The sequence below is a fragment of the Phyllopteryx taeniolatus genome, chromosome 13, assembly GCF_024500385.1.
Source record: "Phyllopteryx taeniolatus isolate TA_2022b chromosome 13, UOR_Ptae_1.2, whole genome shotgun sequence".
NCBI lineage: Eukaryota > Metazoa > Chordata > Actinopteri > Syngnathiformes > Syngnathidae > Phyllopteryx > Phyllopteryx taeniolatus.
In genome coordinates, this window is record NC_084514.1 from 1,796,365 (window position 1) to 1,813,303 (window position 16,939).

The window sequence follows — 16,939 nt, forward strand, 5'->3', positions numbered from 1 at the left end:
CGCGGCCCCGCCTGTGTGGAGTTTGCATGTTCTTCCCGTGCCTGGGCACTCCGGTTTCATCCCTCATCCCAAAAACATGCGTGGTAGGTTGATTGAGGACTCTAAATTTCCCGTAGGTGTGAATGTGAGTGCGAATGGTTGTTTGTTTCTATGTGCCCTGCGATTGGCTGGCGACTGGTTCAGGGTGTACCCCGCCTCCCGCCCGAGCTGGGATAGGCTCCAGCAGTCCGCGACCCTCGTGAGGCTAAGCGGTAATGAAAATGGATGGATGGATGGATGGATGGGTGGATACTATGGATGTTAAATCATTTTGATAGATCAATTTGTTTGGTGTATAAACATTTTTCCAATATAGAAAAGAATAGAGGGCAGCATGGTGACCTCGTGGTTAATGCGAGTCACTCACAGTTCTAAAGTTCAGGGTTTATATCTCAGCGTGGTCTTCCTGTGGGCAGTTTTCATGTTCTGCTCGTGCTTGTGTGTATTTTTTCCGGGCACCTCAGCATGAATGTTAGGTTCATTGTAGGGTCTAAATTGTTCGTAGGCGTCAACGTGAGTGTGAATGGTTGTTTTTCTATGTGAGTGATTCCCAACCAGTGTGCCGTGGCACATTCGTGTGCCATGAGCGATCTTCAGGTGTGCCATAGGAAATAATCAAATTTTACTTAACTGCTCAAAAAATAATTCATTTACAAGAAATAATGTATCTTTGTTCCTCTATTTATGCCAGTGAGACATAGAGATAGACAGAACAAATAAATGTTCTTCTATTAGATGGCAGGAAGTACATACAGTAATTACTGTATATCTACTTTTCATGACATTTTTGTTTGTTGGTGTGCCGTAAGATTTTCCAATTGTATAATATGTGCCTTCGCTCCATAGAGGTTTGAAATCACTGGTCTATGTGCCCATTGATTGACTGGCAACCAGTTCAGGGTGTACCTTGTCTCTTTCCCAAAATTAGCTGGCGATAGGCTCCAGCTCACTCCTAATGAGGACAAACAGTACGGATGGATGGATATTTTGTTTATTGAGGGGTTCTTATTTCCTTACATATTGGTCAGAGGAGTTTATTTCAGTATCAGGCGTTAATTATTATTACTTTTTGATAAAGTAAAACATATATGAATAAGCTACGCATTAGTGTAGTGTTACAGTACATTTAGCCTGCACATTTTGAACCAAAAAAAGCTTTCTGTTTTTATTTTACACATTTTTGTATTTATTTTTTGACATTTATCTGCCATACAGAATCATTACAACAAACACACAACACAATATTCATCAATATTACGTACACACCAGTGAAAATACAAATTGTGGGTTCACATTTTGGGTACTTGGTACGTTGCAAAGAGCATGCCTTCCTAAATAGAGTAAAGCTTGTGCACATTGAAGACAAGACACACTGTTGTAGAGCAACACTGGCTCACTCATCTCCATATTCCCATCGGTTAGATCTTGTGATATATGCAGGTCCCACAGTAGCACTCTGTGTGGTTTCTCACCGGAAGGTTATCCACTGTTACCTGTGGAATAAACAGACAAAAAACTGAAGCAATATTCTTTTTAGAATATCAATGAAGTTGTGCTTACTGGTGGCGTAGTGGTACACTCGCCTGACTTAGTGTGGGTTCAGTTCCCACTCAGTGGCGGTGTGAGTTTTATTGTTGTCTGTTGTGCCCTGTGTTTGACTGGTTACCAGTTCGGGGTGTACCCTGCATCTTGCCCCAAGTCAGCTGGGTGACTGGTCACCAATCACTCACATGGAACACAACCATTCCCAATCGCATGGACAATCTCGGGTCTTCAGTTTTTGTATGCTTTGCAATTTGTATACTGCCCACAGAAAATCCATGCAAAGGTCTGAGGTGAGATTCGAACCCAGAACCTCTGAACTGTGAGGCAGATGTGCTATCCAGGTGAGAAATGTTAGTACTTTCAATTATATATGTTCCAATTAATACAAGATAGTGATTACTTATTATGATCATTACAACAGAAGTAATGATCTTTTTTTTTTCATTGGCCAGAAGAATGGTTACGATTGAGTCCATGGTTTGAGAATTATGAGACAAGTGTATGTACTTCGCAATTTAATCACTAATCTGTATTAAAATGTCGTCATTTTTAAAATGAAAGTTCACACTTGCACAGTTTATTACCCAGTGGCTGCTGTTTGCAATGCAGCATGCTGCCTCTGAGGTAATGTTCTTTGGGTTCATCATGTCCTTCTTTTCTCTGAGAGGTGTCGGGTAAGCCCTAGAGAAGCAGCAGCCCTTACACTGATAGACCGGCTGCCGGTCCCGTGAGAAAAAATTGTTCTTTTTCAGGTTGCACTCCTTACATCCAACTAGAGAAAGGTAATCAAAGTCAGAAGGTTTGTGGTTAGTGTTCTCACGATCTTTGTCAGTTTTTCCTGAAATAGGCACATTAAACTTACTGTGTGAAAAGTCGAAGTCAGAATAAGAACTGGCCATGTAGAGAAGAGACGTCAACAGGAGAAGAAGTGGTCCAACTGATTTCACGTATCCCAACATGTTTGCAGTGGGTGCCTATAATCGTGCAGAGACAAATGCATGTTAAAAAAAAAAAACTGAACAATATATCCATCGGTTTTCTGCTGCCTATCCTGTTCAGGGTCACAGGTGAGCTGGAGTCTATCCCATCCTTGAAAAAAATTTGCAAGATGTTACATTACCATTCTAAGAGTTGAGCTTTTACCTTTGAAGTGTCTCTGTTCAGGATGACTCCGACGATGACCTGTTTCAAGCTGTTTTATACCAGTGCGCCTTTGTTTTCCACCCCTTCCTGGATTAAGTGAAGCCTGACAACCTTATCTATCATCTCTCTCTTCGTGCATGATGACCTCTTTAATAATCCCTTGAAAGCATCGAGAGATACAGTAGGAGCAATCATGGAAAATCAACCTCCTCCTTTCTTCCGTGATGGTTGTTGGAATTAATATCTTTTTTATCTGGTTACTAATGGGTGCTTTGAATTGTCATTTCACAAAGAAGGAGATGAACTTAAATGTATTATTTGCAATTTAAGTATTCAATTCTTTTCTATTCTATTGAACAAAGGCTCACTGCAGCTGGGAATGACAGTTACTGAATCTCAAGACGTGTTTGGACAGTGAGAGTTTTTTTTTTTTTTTGTTTTTTTTAATTGGTTTTGCATTTAGACACTATGCACCACAATGGATTTGAGTGACACCATTCAACATGTGATTGTAGATTGTACCATTCAACATTGTGATTTTTCAGTGTTAATTTATTTCCTAAAAATATGGTATTTACCATTTAGGATTAATAGTCATTTTATGTAGGAGTAATACATTTTCGAGGGATCCAAAGTATCTGGAAATTTGAGACAAATGTAAAAATAGCCCTATATTTGTAATACTTTGCCATCAATGACTGCTCCACCCTGGTGATACTTCATTGCAGCCACTTTCACTTGTTGCTTGTTTGTGGGTCTTGATTCAGTTTTTTTTAGCCTTGATTTTCATTCATAGTACCGGTATGCTTAGGGTCATTTTCCAGCTGCACTGTGAAGCGTCCTCCAATCAGTTTTGTGCCAAGCAGCTCAAGTCATCTTGTTACTTCTGTCAAGATAAATGAACATCAATAAGAAATTACATAGCTGCCATACATGCAATATACTATGCCATAAACACAGCCTCCACCGCATTTGACACATGATGTGATGTTATTTGGATCACAGAGTTCCTTTCCTCCGCCATACATTTCTCTCTCCATCATTTTGACACAAGTTCATCTTGGTTTTACCTTTCCAAATGGAAAGCTTTTTTTTCCCCCTGGCAAATCTGGCTTTCTTGTTCAAATGTTACTACTCGTTTGGACCGTGTTGTAAACTCTCAAATTCATGAAGGCATTTCTACAATGATACACGAACCTCCTTCAGTGTCTTATTGACTTCCATTGATCTTGTGACATGCACTCCTTGTCACACGGTCAAGGCGGTGCATGTTATGTGTGTGTGTTTTAGAACAGTACATTGTTTGTTATTTTATCGAATCGTTTGGTCTGTGTTCTGCGATTGACTGGCGACCAGTTCAGGGTGTACCCCGCCTCTCGCCCAGAATCAGCTGGGATAGCCTCTAGCACACCTGCGACCCTAGTGAGGATAAGCAGTCAGGAAAATGAATGAATGAATGAATGGTTTGTGTTCTAAAGTCTTGTTTACCATAAAATTCAACATACACAGAATACCATATGGCTGGGAATGTAAATGAAATATAGCACACTTTGGGGTGTAACATGTACTCCATGTCACACACTCAAGGTGATGTCATTCTCTTAAATAACATGTACTGCAGTCTCCATTTCAGAATCAGAATCATTTTATTTCCATTGTCAGTGAAATGTACATTCACAACTAGGATTTCTTTCTCAGTCCGGCGATGCAACATGAACCATAGATGGTAATAATAAAAACAACGATTCAAATATAAATAGACTAAGATAGGACACCACCTCATAAAGCATCATTCACAAACCTCTTAAAATGATGTGGCACAGAATCAAGTAAGAGGTCTTCGATGGTCCTCTCTGACTCTTTGACGGGAGCTTTAGAAAGAAAAAACAAAGCTAATGTCTTGAATCTTACTTCTTACTACAGCTTGAATCTTGATCTTGATTTGTGCCCTCGGCAAGTGGTAATTTCTTTATATTTATTTTAAAAAAGAGTTGTAGACTACACTGTAATTAGACGTGATTTGGATCTGATTTTGTGTTCATCTGTACTTAGTTTTTAGTGTTTATGACTGCACATGGTTCCAATCTGAAAATAAAAGTGAAACACACGTTGACTGAGCTGAGGGACAGTTACACATTATGTGAAGTGGAACCAAGGAAAGCTTTCTGTATCATTCACTTTAGTTGTCTTTCCTGAAAAGAGACTCAAGACTTTTTGAAGACAAAGGAAACAGAATATTATTGAATTGCCAAGTTACCAATAGTCTCATAATCTCCATGCCAACATAACGTACATTTCATTTAGTGAATACAAAAGTAAAGGCAGTAAGTGAAAGTGACTGCACTAAAAGCCTGGCAAAGATTCTACAGAGGAAACTGACAATTTGGCTATTTTACTTCAATCTTTGACTGCAAAGCCTTTCCATCCAAGTATTAAACATGAATTTTTTTTATTTATGTCACGTCACTTCTGCATAAAATGGCTGTAATTCCTAAATGCAAACAGTACTAAATACCATGCAAAACCTTTACATAAAAACCATAAAGTGTACACTTCAATCACAGCTTGATTTGTTTCAAATCCATTGTGCTGGTGCAAGCAAAACTAATAAAAAGCACTTGTCATTGTCCAAACCCATAGATATGAGACACCCCGGATGGAAAATCAAATTAAAGCTGGAAACAATGATGAGGAAATGTCAGCTTTGGAGTGAAAATCACATGGGAGCATAAACAAAGTATACAACTACTGTATTGTACTGTAGTTATTTTAGCTTCACAACACATGCATTTTATTTTAATGTTATATAGTTTAGATTTTTATTGTTGTGTTATTGGCAGTGTTTCAGTGCCTTGGCTCCTTGAAACATGGTGCACGGTAGGATGGAGGAACTTGTGAATAAACACAAAGAAACCTGATAGTGTTTGAGAGGCTAGCTACATCTGCCCGCCCTCAGTATCTGAAATGTCAAGGATTAATATGAATTTATTTTGTTTCTTGTTACTAAAGTACCCTCATCCCACACGCTTGGTTGTTCAGGTAATAAATCCCATGGCTTTTAATTCTATTAACGAGGAGGAGGAGGAGGACTCAAGATGAAACAAATGGAGTTATTTGGAGTTTATGTATTGCAACATTTGTACGTCTCTTCATATCACCACATACCAGAATATTGTGTCTGACAGCCACACCTCTGAAAGTGCTTATTTACCATAAAAATGTTTTTTTTTGTTTTTTTTTCAATACTGCTAACATTAATGCTTGGTTAATGCCTATGTCTCTCAGTCATAGCATGTATTTATTTTTTATTTTTTTGGAGCAGCAGCAATTCATGGAAAGTAAATGTATGGGCTGTATTGAGGTGAACAATGAATACACACCCCAATTCCAATGAAGATGTGACGTCTAAAAAGGAAATAAAAACAGAGTACAATGATTGGTAAATCATTTACAACTTACATTCAATTCAATATACTGCCACGGTGGGCGACTGGTTAGAGCGTCAGCCTCACAGTTCCGAGGACTGGGGTACAATCCCCGGCCCCGCCTGTGTGGAGTTTGCATGTTCTCCCCGTGCCTGCGTAGGTTTTCTCCGGGCACTCCGGCTTCCTCCCACATCCCAAAAACATGCATTCATTGGAGACTCTAAATTGCCCGTAGGTGTGAATGTGAGTGCGAATGGTTGTTTGTTTCTATGTACCCTGCGATTGGCTGGCAACCAGTTCGGGGTGTACGCCGCCTCCTGCCCGATGATAGCTGGGATAGGCTCCAGCACGCCCGTGACCCTAGTGAGGAGAAGCGGCTCAGAAAATGGATGGATGGATGGATGGATGAATATACTGCAGAGACAAGATATGTTCATGTTCGAACTGATGAACATTATTCTTTTTTTTTTTTTTTTTTTTCAAATGTTCTGTAATTTTGAATTTGATGCCTGCAACACGTTCCAAAAAAGCTGAGACATCCATCCATCCATTTTCTGAGCCGCTTCTCCTCACTAGGGTCGCGGGCAAAAGCTGAGACAGGGGCAACAAAAAAAAAACATCTGTTTGAAACATTCCAAGGGTTATTTGGAAACAGTATCGTGATTGGGTATAAAAGGAGCATCCCTAAAAGGCCCAGTTGTTCACAAGCAAGGACGGGGTGAGGTTCACCACTTTGTGAACATCAATATGAGCAAGGACTCCAACAGTTTAAGAACAACGTTTCTCAATGTACAATTGCAAGGAATTTAGGTATTTCATCATCTACGGTCCATAATATCATCAAAAGACTCACTGAATCTGGAGAAATCTCTGCACCTAAGTGGCAAGGCTAAAAACCAACATTTGAATGCCTGTGACCTTCGATCCCTCAGGCAGCGCTGCATTCAAAACTGCCATCATTGTGTAAAGGATTTTGCCACCTGGGCTCAGGAACACTTCAGAAAACCATTGTCAGTTAACACAGTTAACAGTTCGCTACGACTACAAACGCAAGTTAAAACTCTACCATACAAAGCGAAAGCCATATATCAACAACACCCAGAAACGCTGCCTCCTCTCAGGGCCAAGCTCATCTGTGATGGACTGGCGCAAAGTGGAAAAGCGTGCTGTGGTCTGACGAGTCCACATTCAAATTGTTTTTGGAAATCATGGACATCGTTAGGAGAAGAAAAGGAACATCCTGATCGTTATCAGGGTAAAGTTCAAAAGCCATCATCTGTGATGTTGTGGGTGTGTTAGTGCCCATGAATGTGTTGCAGGCATCAGATTCAAAATGAGTAAATATTTGCTTAAAAACAATAAAGTTTATCAGTTTGAACATTAAATATATTGTCTTTGTAGTGTATTCAAATTAATATAGGTTTAAAAGGAGTTGCAAATCATTGTATTCTGTTTTTATTTATGTTTTCACAACATCTCAACTTCATTGGAATTGGAGTTTGTACTTAAAAACATCAATACGAATGTTTGTACTGTACAACATGAATACATAATTAAAAAAGTGACATGAGAAACCACCTGATTTTCAATCATTAAAGCGCTAAATTAAATGATTGATTATGCTACATGAAGGTCAGAGTTCACACACTTTGAAGCCAAGTAACAGTGGAAAATGTCCTCAACAGAGTGAGCTAATGAAAAAGCCCTATTGGTCAACAGCTTAGATCTTTGGCATTCCGTGTGGACATTAAGCAGTTTTTGTGTACTTGTATGTATAAACATTTGCTATTGTGATTGTTCTACAATGGTCAAAATGCAAAAATCACTGAACAACAATGGAACCATTCTCCACAACAGACACAAATAGTGCAAACTAGCTGCATCTGCTCAAGCAAATAATCCTATTGCTTTCCTTGGCATGCACCCTTATTCTTTTGTCTATGTGGATTTGTGTGAAATCCATGAGAAGGGTGACACAGTGTGGGAGAAACGGGAACATACAGAATTTACAGTTCCGCAATCTCCAGTTCTGCTCTTTGTTAAAATGTATCGTTAATACACGGCATAATATCTCAGAAATATTTAGGGCTGCAACTAATGATTATTTTAATAATTGATTCACGTGTTGATTTTTTCAATTAATCAATGATTTGGATGAAAATAGATGTTTTTTAAATGTCCATCCCTTTATTAAAAAACAGGAGATTAGTTCAAATTGACAGTGCAAAATGCACAAATAAATTGATTATGATTCACTTTGTGGTTTGGTACGTGTCAGAAAATAGACAAATATTGTGATCATTGTTTTCCAAAGTAAAAGCACATTTTTGTAAATTTCTTATTTGGATTATACACAAAGATAATCAATCTGCTTTCATGGAGGACTACAGAAATCTGAGAATATTTACTGTTGAGAGGCTAAGATTACGATAATTTCAAATTAATGTTTTTAAACGATTAATTGATTATCAAAATAGCTGTCGATTAATTTGCTAAAATATTAGTTGTCGATTAATTGCTGCACCTTTAGAATTATTTCTAAAAAACTTGAGTTTGCCTTTTTACCCCCCATTAACCAAGATAGTAGGCGAGTCATTAACTATCCTGAATAACCTTCTTAGTAGTTGTTGTTTTTAACATGAACTATTATTTCATACTTTTATTTATTTATGTGTTTGTTTGTTTATGTACTTATTTTAATGGTTGTTTGGTAAGTGGTAGGTTTACGGAGAGAAGAATAAGCACGAGTAGTACGATATTATCCTTGATGTTCAGCCCTCGCTGTGTGTCTGTAGACTGACAAGTCAGTCTCTCGTCTACTGTACAAACGCTTACAAGGCAGAGCCCGTGCACAACTCTCCAAGAAACCCCATCGACGAGACAAAACTCGAGGCGTGAACGTGGCAGCCATTTTACATCATCAAGAGTGAATGACTGAGGCCGGACCCGTGCCGGGAGTTTTCCACTTTTTCCGTCTTTTAAACATAACGTCTATCTTCCAAATTACTCTACACCGTACACAGTGGTGATCCAGCGGCAGGTAGGGCGATTGCTACTGTTTGGCCTAGTTATCGTTGCCTGGTTTGTGTGTGAAAAGTCTTACTGGTGCGGCGCTATTTGAAACAATGTGGAAACTGGTAGTGGCTGGGAACGAGTTCTCCTGACCGGCTTTTTGAAAATGGACTCTTCCTATGTGGCGGCACGTTGGCACAGCACGCACCTAGCAAGCTAAATCATTAGCTCACCGTACTTCTAACAATACGATTTAACTATATTTTGACAATTTCGTAATTAGTGAAATCCGCGCCGATCGTCGCCGCTCTAACAATGGCCTCACTGAAATTCCCTACGACTTAGCATGCTAGCGTAAGCTAGCCTATTTTGACAGATCATGGAACTGACACGCTCATTGTCATCACATGCTAACTGAAGCTAACTGGCTATTAGTCTTGTCGATATTCTTAAACTAATGGGTTGGGGAAACGGATTGTCATTTTCAGTATAAAGTACAGATGTATTCGCGAATACTTTATACAAGCGCGCTGTGTTATTGTCCAGTAAATACATGGCTAGTTAGAGTAGCATTAGCCCTGCAAACTAGCCCACTAGCTTGACCAACGTGCGCGAGGCACACGCTTAACTAAATAATTTAAACCCGCGTCGAACTCCTGTAAGATTAACGTTTTGTGGCGTACGTTACAATTCCCCTATGGAATTTATAACCTTAAAATTAATGCTGTTGGGATGTGGACATTTTCATCGAAAGCACGTGCTTACCCACATGACAGTAGACTGTGTTAATCACCAAAGCCAATATCTTTGATGTTCAGTTTAGCATTGGCAGACGTTAAAATTAATGCGAGTTTAAGCTACTAAAGTGCACCCACCAGTTTGCAGAAACTACGTTGCGGAGTGCTGCAATGTGAGCAGAGTGTTTGGCCTAGCAAAGCATAGACTGTTAGAAGAAGCCTAAGCAAAAAAAAAACAAACGTTTAATTATAGCACCAATATAGTAGTAATCATAGGATGGCATGAAGCCTAATGCTAAAAGGTGCACACTTTACATGTAAGTGGCAACTACCGGAAACTGGAGTGCTCAGTGATGGAACACGTGTATGAGCTCTCTTGTCTGTGCTGAAGTCAGCACTCGGAAGGTAAGCTAACATGTAATTTGGAGACCAGAGCAGGCGAGGTTTCTGCACTAGAGGCACTAACTTTGCCTTAACGAGTAAACTTGGCGGAATTTTGTCACACTGACACGCTACAGTGTTTTACAGTATGTCATATTAATAGCTGTGGATAATTGGGTATGCAAGTTGTCTGTTTTGGGCCCAATATTCAGCCTGTGTCCACTGCCCATGCAAATTACTTGATAAATTAGGATAGTGAAAAGTGTATAGACTTACGGAGACCACACCAGCTATAATAAATTCAGCACCCTTGGCCTCCGCTATGGACAAATGTGAAATGATCTGCCTGTCAAGTTTGAGACTTTCCACTATCCTAAGCGCATCCCAAACCATGCCATTGCACCAGGATTAATTTGGCTCATTGCATTTACACAGATTTCTGGGGACATGGCCACAGAACATATTAATGGAAATGGTCCAGAAGAACCAATGGACACCTCTGCTGCAGTTACCCATTCTGAGCACTTCCAGACTTTATTAGAAGCTGGTTTACCACAGAAAGTTGCTGAAAAACTAGATGAAATTTACATAGCAGGTAAGACACAGTTAACACATTTGCATATTGCGTTGCTAATATGCAACGCTTTTGTCGATAAATCTCTTGCATGTACTGTCACTTCATTAACGTTTTGAGTGGGGGAATTGGGATTCCGAAGCAACTTTTTGTGGTTCCTACCAAAATGGGTACTGCAGTGCTACATAATGTTAAATTACACATCACAGCAGTGAAAGTGTAAACGGTGGCAGCATTTGCATTCCCTATATGGTTGGTTGACCACTAGTGTGAGGTCAACAGAGTTGTCCCCTCACTGTTGGTATCTTCTAGCATATCCAGTGTCCTATGCCGTATGAACCTTACAATTTCTCATTGGCGTAATTGTGAATTAGTTTTATTCGTGTTTTTGTGCTCGTTTTGTGCTACTGAGAAACTTTTATCAGTAGCTTTTTTACGACTTTTAGTCAGCCACATCCCAAAAAGTACCAGTATAGCCTTTTTTTAAATAATTTTTTTAGCCAGATGGGTCCAGGGAAGAAACAATGATGACAGCTGTCTGGTGACGGCTCTTCGGTAGAACTGAATGCACAGCAACTCATTAGCAACTCATAGTTGTCTCATTTGGTGTGAGTAGTTCTGCAGTATAATGCAAGTTGGAAAATAACGTGCAGCGACAGAACACAGCTGTCTTTTATCTTTGACCTGTTGTAAACCCTCAACAGAAGTTATCGGTCCCTATTTTATATGCAGAATTACTTCAGTTGTCCTATTTTTCAATACATTGGAATACATTGAAAGTTTGGTACTCAGTCCTTTACCTTTTCATGTTTACTCCCCCGCTACTGCAGGATTGGTGTCACACAGTGACTTGGATGATCGAGCAATTGAGGCTCTGAAAGAATTCAACGACGAAGGTGCTCTCCAAGTCCTTTTGCAATTCAAGGACAGTGACCTCTCACATGTTCAGGTATGTTTGCAGCAACCATAATGTTTATACGTCTTTAAACTGGGGATGGTCCATAAATTCCATTCACTGGAATTCTGTTGCCTATGTGGAATAGATTGTTGATTCATTTTCATTAATCGCCTGAGACAAAAAAATAACGCTACTTGACTGCAACCACCAGAGGCCCTGTCAATTCAGTCTTGACTAGTTTAGTGTGCAAAAAAATTCTCTTATCCCATTAAAATATTTTTTAAAAAGTGGATGGCTCAATGGGCAATCAATAATTTTTTTAATATAGGAAATTTTGGTCAAACCCCACGCCTGCTTCTCACCATGTTAATGTTAATTTGTCATGACAAAATATCTCTTGGTTGCCATTAGCCTCGTCTACTGGATGGCAGTTTGTTCTTTTTCCTTCTTTCATTTCCCCCCCCCCCTTTCTTTCAGAACAAAAGTGCCTTTCTTTGTGGCGTGATGAAGACATACAGGCAGAGAGAGAAACAAGGGACCAAAGTGTCAGAAACCAACAAAGGACCTGATGAAGCCAAAATCAAAGTGAGAACCCTTTTAAGAAGTGCATTAAAGTTTGAATGATTCAGAGTAAAACACAAACAAACAAACAAAAAAACATTAAAACTGGCAGTTAAAGTTAACCAAAATGGTATTCTTTTGAAGACTGATTTACTCTATAACATCTCTATAACTATTGTCAGGCATTGCTGGAGAGGACTGGCTACACACTTGATGTCACTACAGGCCAGAGGAAGTATGGTGGTCCGCCACCTGAGTCGGCTCACTCGGGGGCACAGCCGACTGTTGGGACAGAGGTACAGAAAGTCATTGATTTATTTGCAGGTTATTGATGCAACCTTAAGTCGTATACAAGACAAGATAAGATGTGTAAACCCTAACCCTCCAATGTTAAAAACCACCCCAAGAGACAAAGGTTTGTTATTTTTCTGAGGGTTTTTGTTTTTTGTTGGAACACACGAGCAAAAGTGTAATGATAACCTTAGAACCAGAAATGCAACTTGGTGTGCAAAAAAGTGCAGACTGTTCAAATTTGGACTTTTTACTGTAGTTTAGGAAACATGTATAGTACAAGATGGTGAGGTGTTCACATGATGACAGTTTTCATTAATCTGTAGTAACATTGGTTACGATGATAGTTTACCGCTAAGAGCTGATAGATACCATAAATCACGATTTTTTTTCGGTCATGGCCTTAGCTCTTTTTTTTTTGTTTTGTTTTTTTTTGTTTTTGTTTTGTTTTTTGTTTGTTCCCCCCCCCCCCCAAAAGACCTGCATGATATTTTACTCTATCCCGGCAGATATTTGTTGGAAAAATCCCCAGAGACCTCTTTGAGGATGAGCTGGTTCCTTTGTTTGAGAAAGCTGGCCCTATCTGGGACCTGCGCCTGATGATGGATCCCCTCAGTGGCCTGAACAGAGGCTACGCCTTTGTCACTTTCTGCACTAAAGAGGCTGCACAGCAGGCTGTCAAATTGGTACGTTAATTTTCCTGCAATTTCGACCAACGGTTGAGAGAGCGCGAAAGAAGAGGATATGATTTAATGGTGTGTTTTGATGGGGTCTAAAATAAAATATTGATAATGTTAAGAGGTCCCCACTACACTGCAGAAACTTGTGTGGCTAATAGAAATATCAAAACAACAAGTTCCTTTTATATTGATATTGCTCTTTTTGTCTCTGTATTTCTTCTTTGTGCTGCAGTGCAACAACAATGAAATCCGACCTGGAAAACTAATTGGGGTGTGCATCTCAGTGGCAAATAATCGACTGTTTGTTGGCTCTATCCCCAAGAGTAAAACAAAAGAACAGATTGTTGAAGAATTCGCAAAAGTCACAGGTGAGTTGGTACCTTTTTATCTCCTTTCTTGTATGACAACTGTATACAAATTCACTACTATTGCTGTTTAAAGTGGTGTATAACTTTACCATTTGGGTAGTTATTTTGTTCCCCTCGCAAAGAAGCGAAGTTACCAAAATACTATAAACACCTTTATGATGCAGTCCATTTTTATTTTTTTCCCCCTTGTACACATTTAGCTATAGTTCTTATGGTATATTGAGCATTGTATCAGGTGTACCCATTGTTGTGTTGGTAAGTGTATTTTATTTATTTATTTATTTATTTTTTCTAGACACAAAACGGTTGGTGTGGTTTTACTGAACTTTTATTTTTCAAAATTACACACATTCTTGCTTTTAAAGAACAAAACATTCTGGACTGTTCACATCTACAATATTTGTTGTAAGTAGGAATTTATTACCATGGATATTTATAACTTCCTTTCCTCTCCTTCCCACTTTTCTAATCCACAGAGGGTTTAAATGATGTCATATTGTACCACCAACCTGACGACAAGAAGAAGAACCGTGGCTTTTGCTTCCTGGAGTATGAAGACCACAAGACGGCGGCTCAGGCCCGCCGACGTCTGATGAGTGGTAAGGTGAAGGTGTGGGGCAACGTGGTCACCGTGGAGTGGGCAGATCCCATTGAGGACCCAGACCCAGAGGTCATGGCTAAGGTAAGGCTCAGGGCGTAATTGCTCAGCCTTTTCTGGTACATGCTAGCACAATTGTGTCGTCATGAAATTGTCTTCTGTTCACAGGTGAAAGTGTTGTTTGTGAGGAACCTAGCTAGCTCTGTAACTGAGGAAATTCTTGAAAAGGCCTTTTGTCAGTTTGGCAAATTGGAGCGTGTGAAGAAATTGAAAGACTATGCATTTGTTCACTTTGAGGAAAGAGATGGTGCTGTCAAGGTACTGAAATGATGCTTACTATGAGCATACAAGATATTGGTTGTGCATGCCTGGGAACTAACCGTAGCTGTGGTCTTGAACAATTTCACAGGCTCTTGCTGATCTTAATGGAAAAGATCTGGAAGGAGAACATATTGAGATCGTCTTCGCCAAGCCTCCTGACCAGAAGAGGAAAGAGCGCAAGGCACTGAGACAGGCGGCCAAAACACCAATGTAAGAGGAGTAAAATCAAATCTTGTCGTATTAAACTTGCTTTGAAAAGCAGACTCCCGTGTTTAGACACATTTTTTCCTTTTCCAGGTATGATGAATATTATTACTATGCGCCTCCCCACATGCCGCCACCCACAAGAGGCCGCGGTAGAGGCGGGCGCGGAGGCTACTCTTACCCTCCTGAATACTACAGCTATGAAGACTATTATGATTACTATGGATATGACTACCACAACTACCGGGGTGGCTATGATGACCCTTTCTACACCTACAACGATTTCCAGGGCTCTGGGAGAGGCCGGGGACCGAGGGGCGGTATCCGTGGCGGCGTTGGTCAGACCAGGGCCCGTGGTGGGATCACACCCAGGGGTAGATTGGGCTTCTCGCAGCGGGGTGGCCCTGGAACAAGCAGAGGTAATTGTTTGAGTGATTTTTAAAATTAGTCACATAGCGATGAATGCAAACAAAGCTTGTAATTTGTCCCTCATAAGTGAGTTAATTAAATGCCATTACTTAATTTGAGTCAACACAATTACTTGAATTCAAAACAAGAGCAATTCTGTCAGATTGCCAAAAGCTATGTGCTACATGATTTAATAAACGGAGTTTATCTTCACCTGTGATTGGTCCAGCAGGGAAGCGAGGCCGAGGGCGGTCCTGACCTGTCACTTACAGCGGATACTGACTTGATGTGTGGGATTACACCTTGAGCTGCAAAGGATGTTGAAACAAAAAGAGCGTGACAAAAAAGGTCCAATGATATTCCAGCCTTACAGAAGAAGCATCTCCCCTTCCCCAAGTTTTTTTTTTTTTGTTTTTGTTTAAAAGAAACTGCCACCTTGAAAAAGATGACCGCACGATTATTGTATTCGCCTAAGCCTCTTTTGCCCCTGAGTCCCTATAGCTTGCCCTGATGCAGGGTTAATTTTGTTGCCCTAACAATCTCCCCCTGTTCCCTGTTCCTGAACATGCCATTTATTTTTTTTAAAAAAAATAATTATTGAAGAATTTGCACTTTTTAAGTTTCTTAGGTTTGAAGTGGCTCGAAGGAGCTTGATGCTATTGTATATTTTTGTGCTAATCGCAATTTTCAATGTTGGAATATCCATGTTAATTGTTTTGATGTGGATGTTTGAAAGAGAACATTTGCAGGTTTTTATTTAGGGTGTACCCACCTGGCATGGATAAGTCAGGCATTCCAGGAAAGTGGTTCTTTTCAGAACTTGTCTTTAAAGGGTTGGTTGACTACCTCAGTACAGAGGACTAAACTACCCGGCCTGTACTGTAAATAGGGAAACTATATTGATGAAAACCGGGCTTGTTCTCTTTAAAAAAAAAAATATGCACAAGAGCTGCAGTGCACAACAATGTACTTAATGTAATATAGTCATTTTCGCTGCAGCTCTGACACTGCAAACAGTCAAACTGGGCATGCAAAAACAATCTCATAAGATGAGTTGGAACAAGCCCTGTTTTTATCCTATTTTGAACTGAATTAGCTGCCTTGCTTCTTCAGCGTATGTAGTTACTGTTTGTATAGGTTTTTTTGTTTGTTTGTTTTTTTGGGATAAAATGTTACTTTTGTAAAGGCTTCAATGTCACGGGCAACAGACTGCCTTTGATTTTAACCGATAACAAAAATAAAAGCCCTGCAGTGTCCCTTTTGTGCCACTGTCAATCCGATGGGTTTGTTTTTAGGTGAAACATAAACATATTAACATCGGACGGGTCCCTTGTGCATCTCCTAAACCACTGACTGGTAGAATATGTTAATGCTATTTGTGGCCATATTGCCCAGACAAAGCATGTGTCCAGAGTTATGGTTTTGGTGTAGGATCGTCAACATCACATGGTAGAAGGGGTGCTGCAGTGAATACATTCTATTTCCAGGTATAGCTACAAGGAAACTGCTGATCAATTCCAGTTTTCTATACAGTTAACTCCCTCAGTAAAATCATTACCACCTTTTGAGAAAAAAAAGATGTTAGCAGTTTTAAACTATTGTTGGTGGCCAACAACGTTTTTGCATTCCTGCAAATAAATTGTTTTATACTGTAAAATGGAGGTGAGTGTAACTTATTTTTGTAATAAAGTTTTTGATTTCTATGTGTGTCTTAAATCATTTGATCACATGACCATCGTGAGGAGGTTGGTTTG

The 16,939-nt window shown here is 39.7% G+C and overlaps 2 protein-coding genes across 4 annotated transcripts; one reads left to right on the top strand and one right to left on the bottom strand.

Moving 5' to 3' along the window:
- Positions 1 to 1,014: 1,014 nt before the first annotated feature.
- cga (glycoprotein hormones, alpha polypeptide) lies at positions 1,015 to 2,769 on the bottom strand. The gene is made up of 4 exons (XM_061794912.1): positions 2,728 to 2,769; positions 2,447 to 2,558; positions 2,169 to 2,356; positions 1,015 to 1,532 (listed from the first exon to the last, which is right to left on the bottom strand). Exons 2-4 carry the CDS (start codon positions 2,541 to 2,543, stop codon positions 1,458 to 1,460), a joined length of 360 nt encoding a protein of 119 aa, XP_061650896.1. The 5' UTR covers positions 2,544 to 2,558; positions 2,728 to 2,769; the 3' UTR covers positions 1,015 to 1,457.
- Positions 2,770 to 9,019: 6,250 nt separating this feature from the next.
- Positions 9,020 to 16,888, top strand: LOC133488317 (heterogeneous nuclear ribonucleoprotein Q). 3 transcript variants are annotated; one of them, XM_061796009.1, is made up of 12 exons: positions 9,020 to 9,192; positions 10,718 to 10,877; positions 11,687 to 11,805; positions 12,232 to 12,339; positions 12,498 to 12,611; positions 13,116 to 13,292; positions 13,519 to 13,654; positions 14,131 to 14,336; positions 14,421 to 14,570; positions 14,662 to 14,783; positions 14,871 to 15,196; positions 15,418 to 16,888. In XM_061796009.1, the coding sequence occupies exons 2-12, from the start codon at positions 10,730 to 10,732 to the stop codon at positions 15,441 to 15,443; spliced, it is 1,632 nt and encodes a 543-aa protein (XP_061651993.1). In that variant the 5' UTR covers positions 9,020 to 9,192; positions 10,718 to 10,729; the 3' UTR covers positions 15,444 to 16,888. The 3 variants fall into 3 exon arrangements, with proteins under 3 accessions (XP_061651993.1, XP_061651992.1, XP_061651994.1); XM_061796008.1 differs by having other exon boundaries at positions 9,021 to 9,192; positions 15,415 to 16,888; XM_061796010.1 differs by lacking the exon at positions 10,718 to 10,877 and having other exon boundaries at positions 9,022 to 9,192; positions 15,415 to 16,888.
- Positions 16,889 to 16,939: the final 51 nt, after the last annotated feature.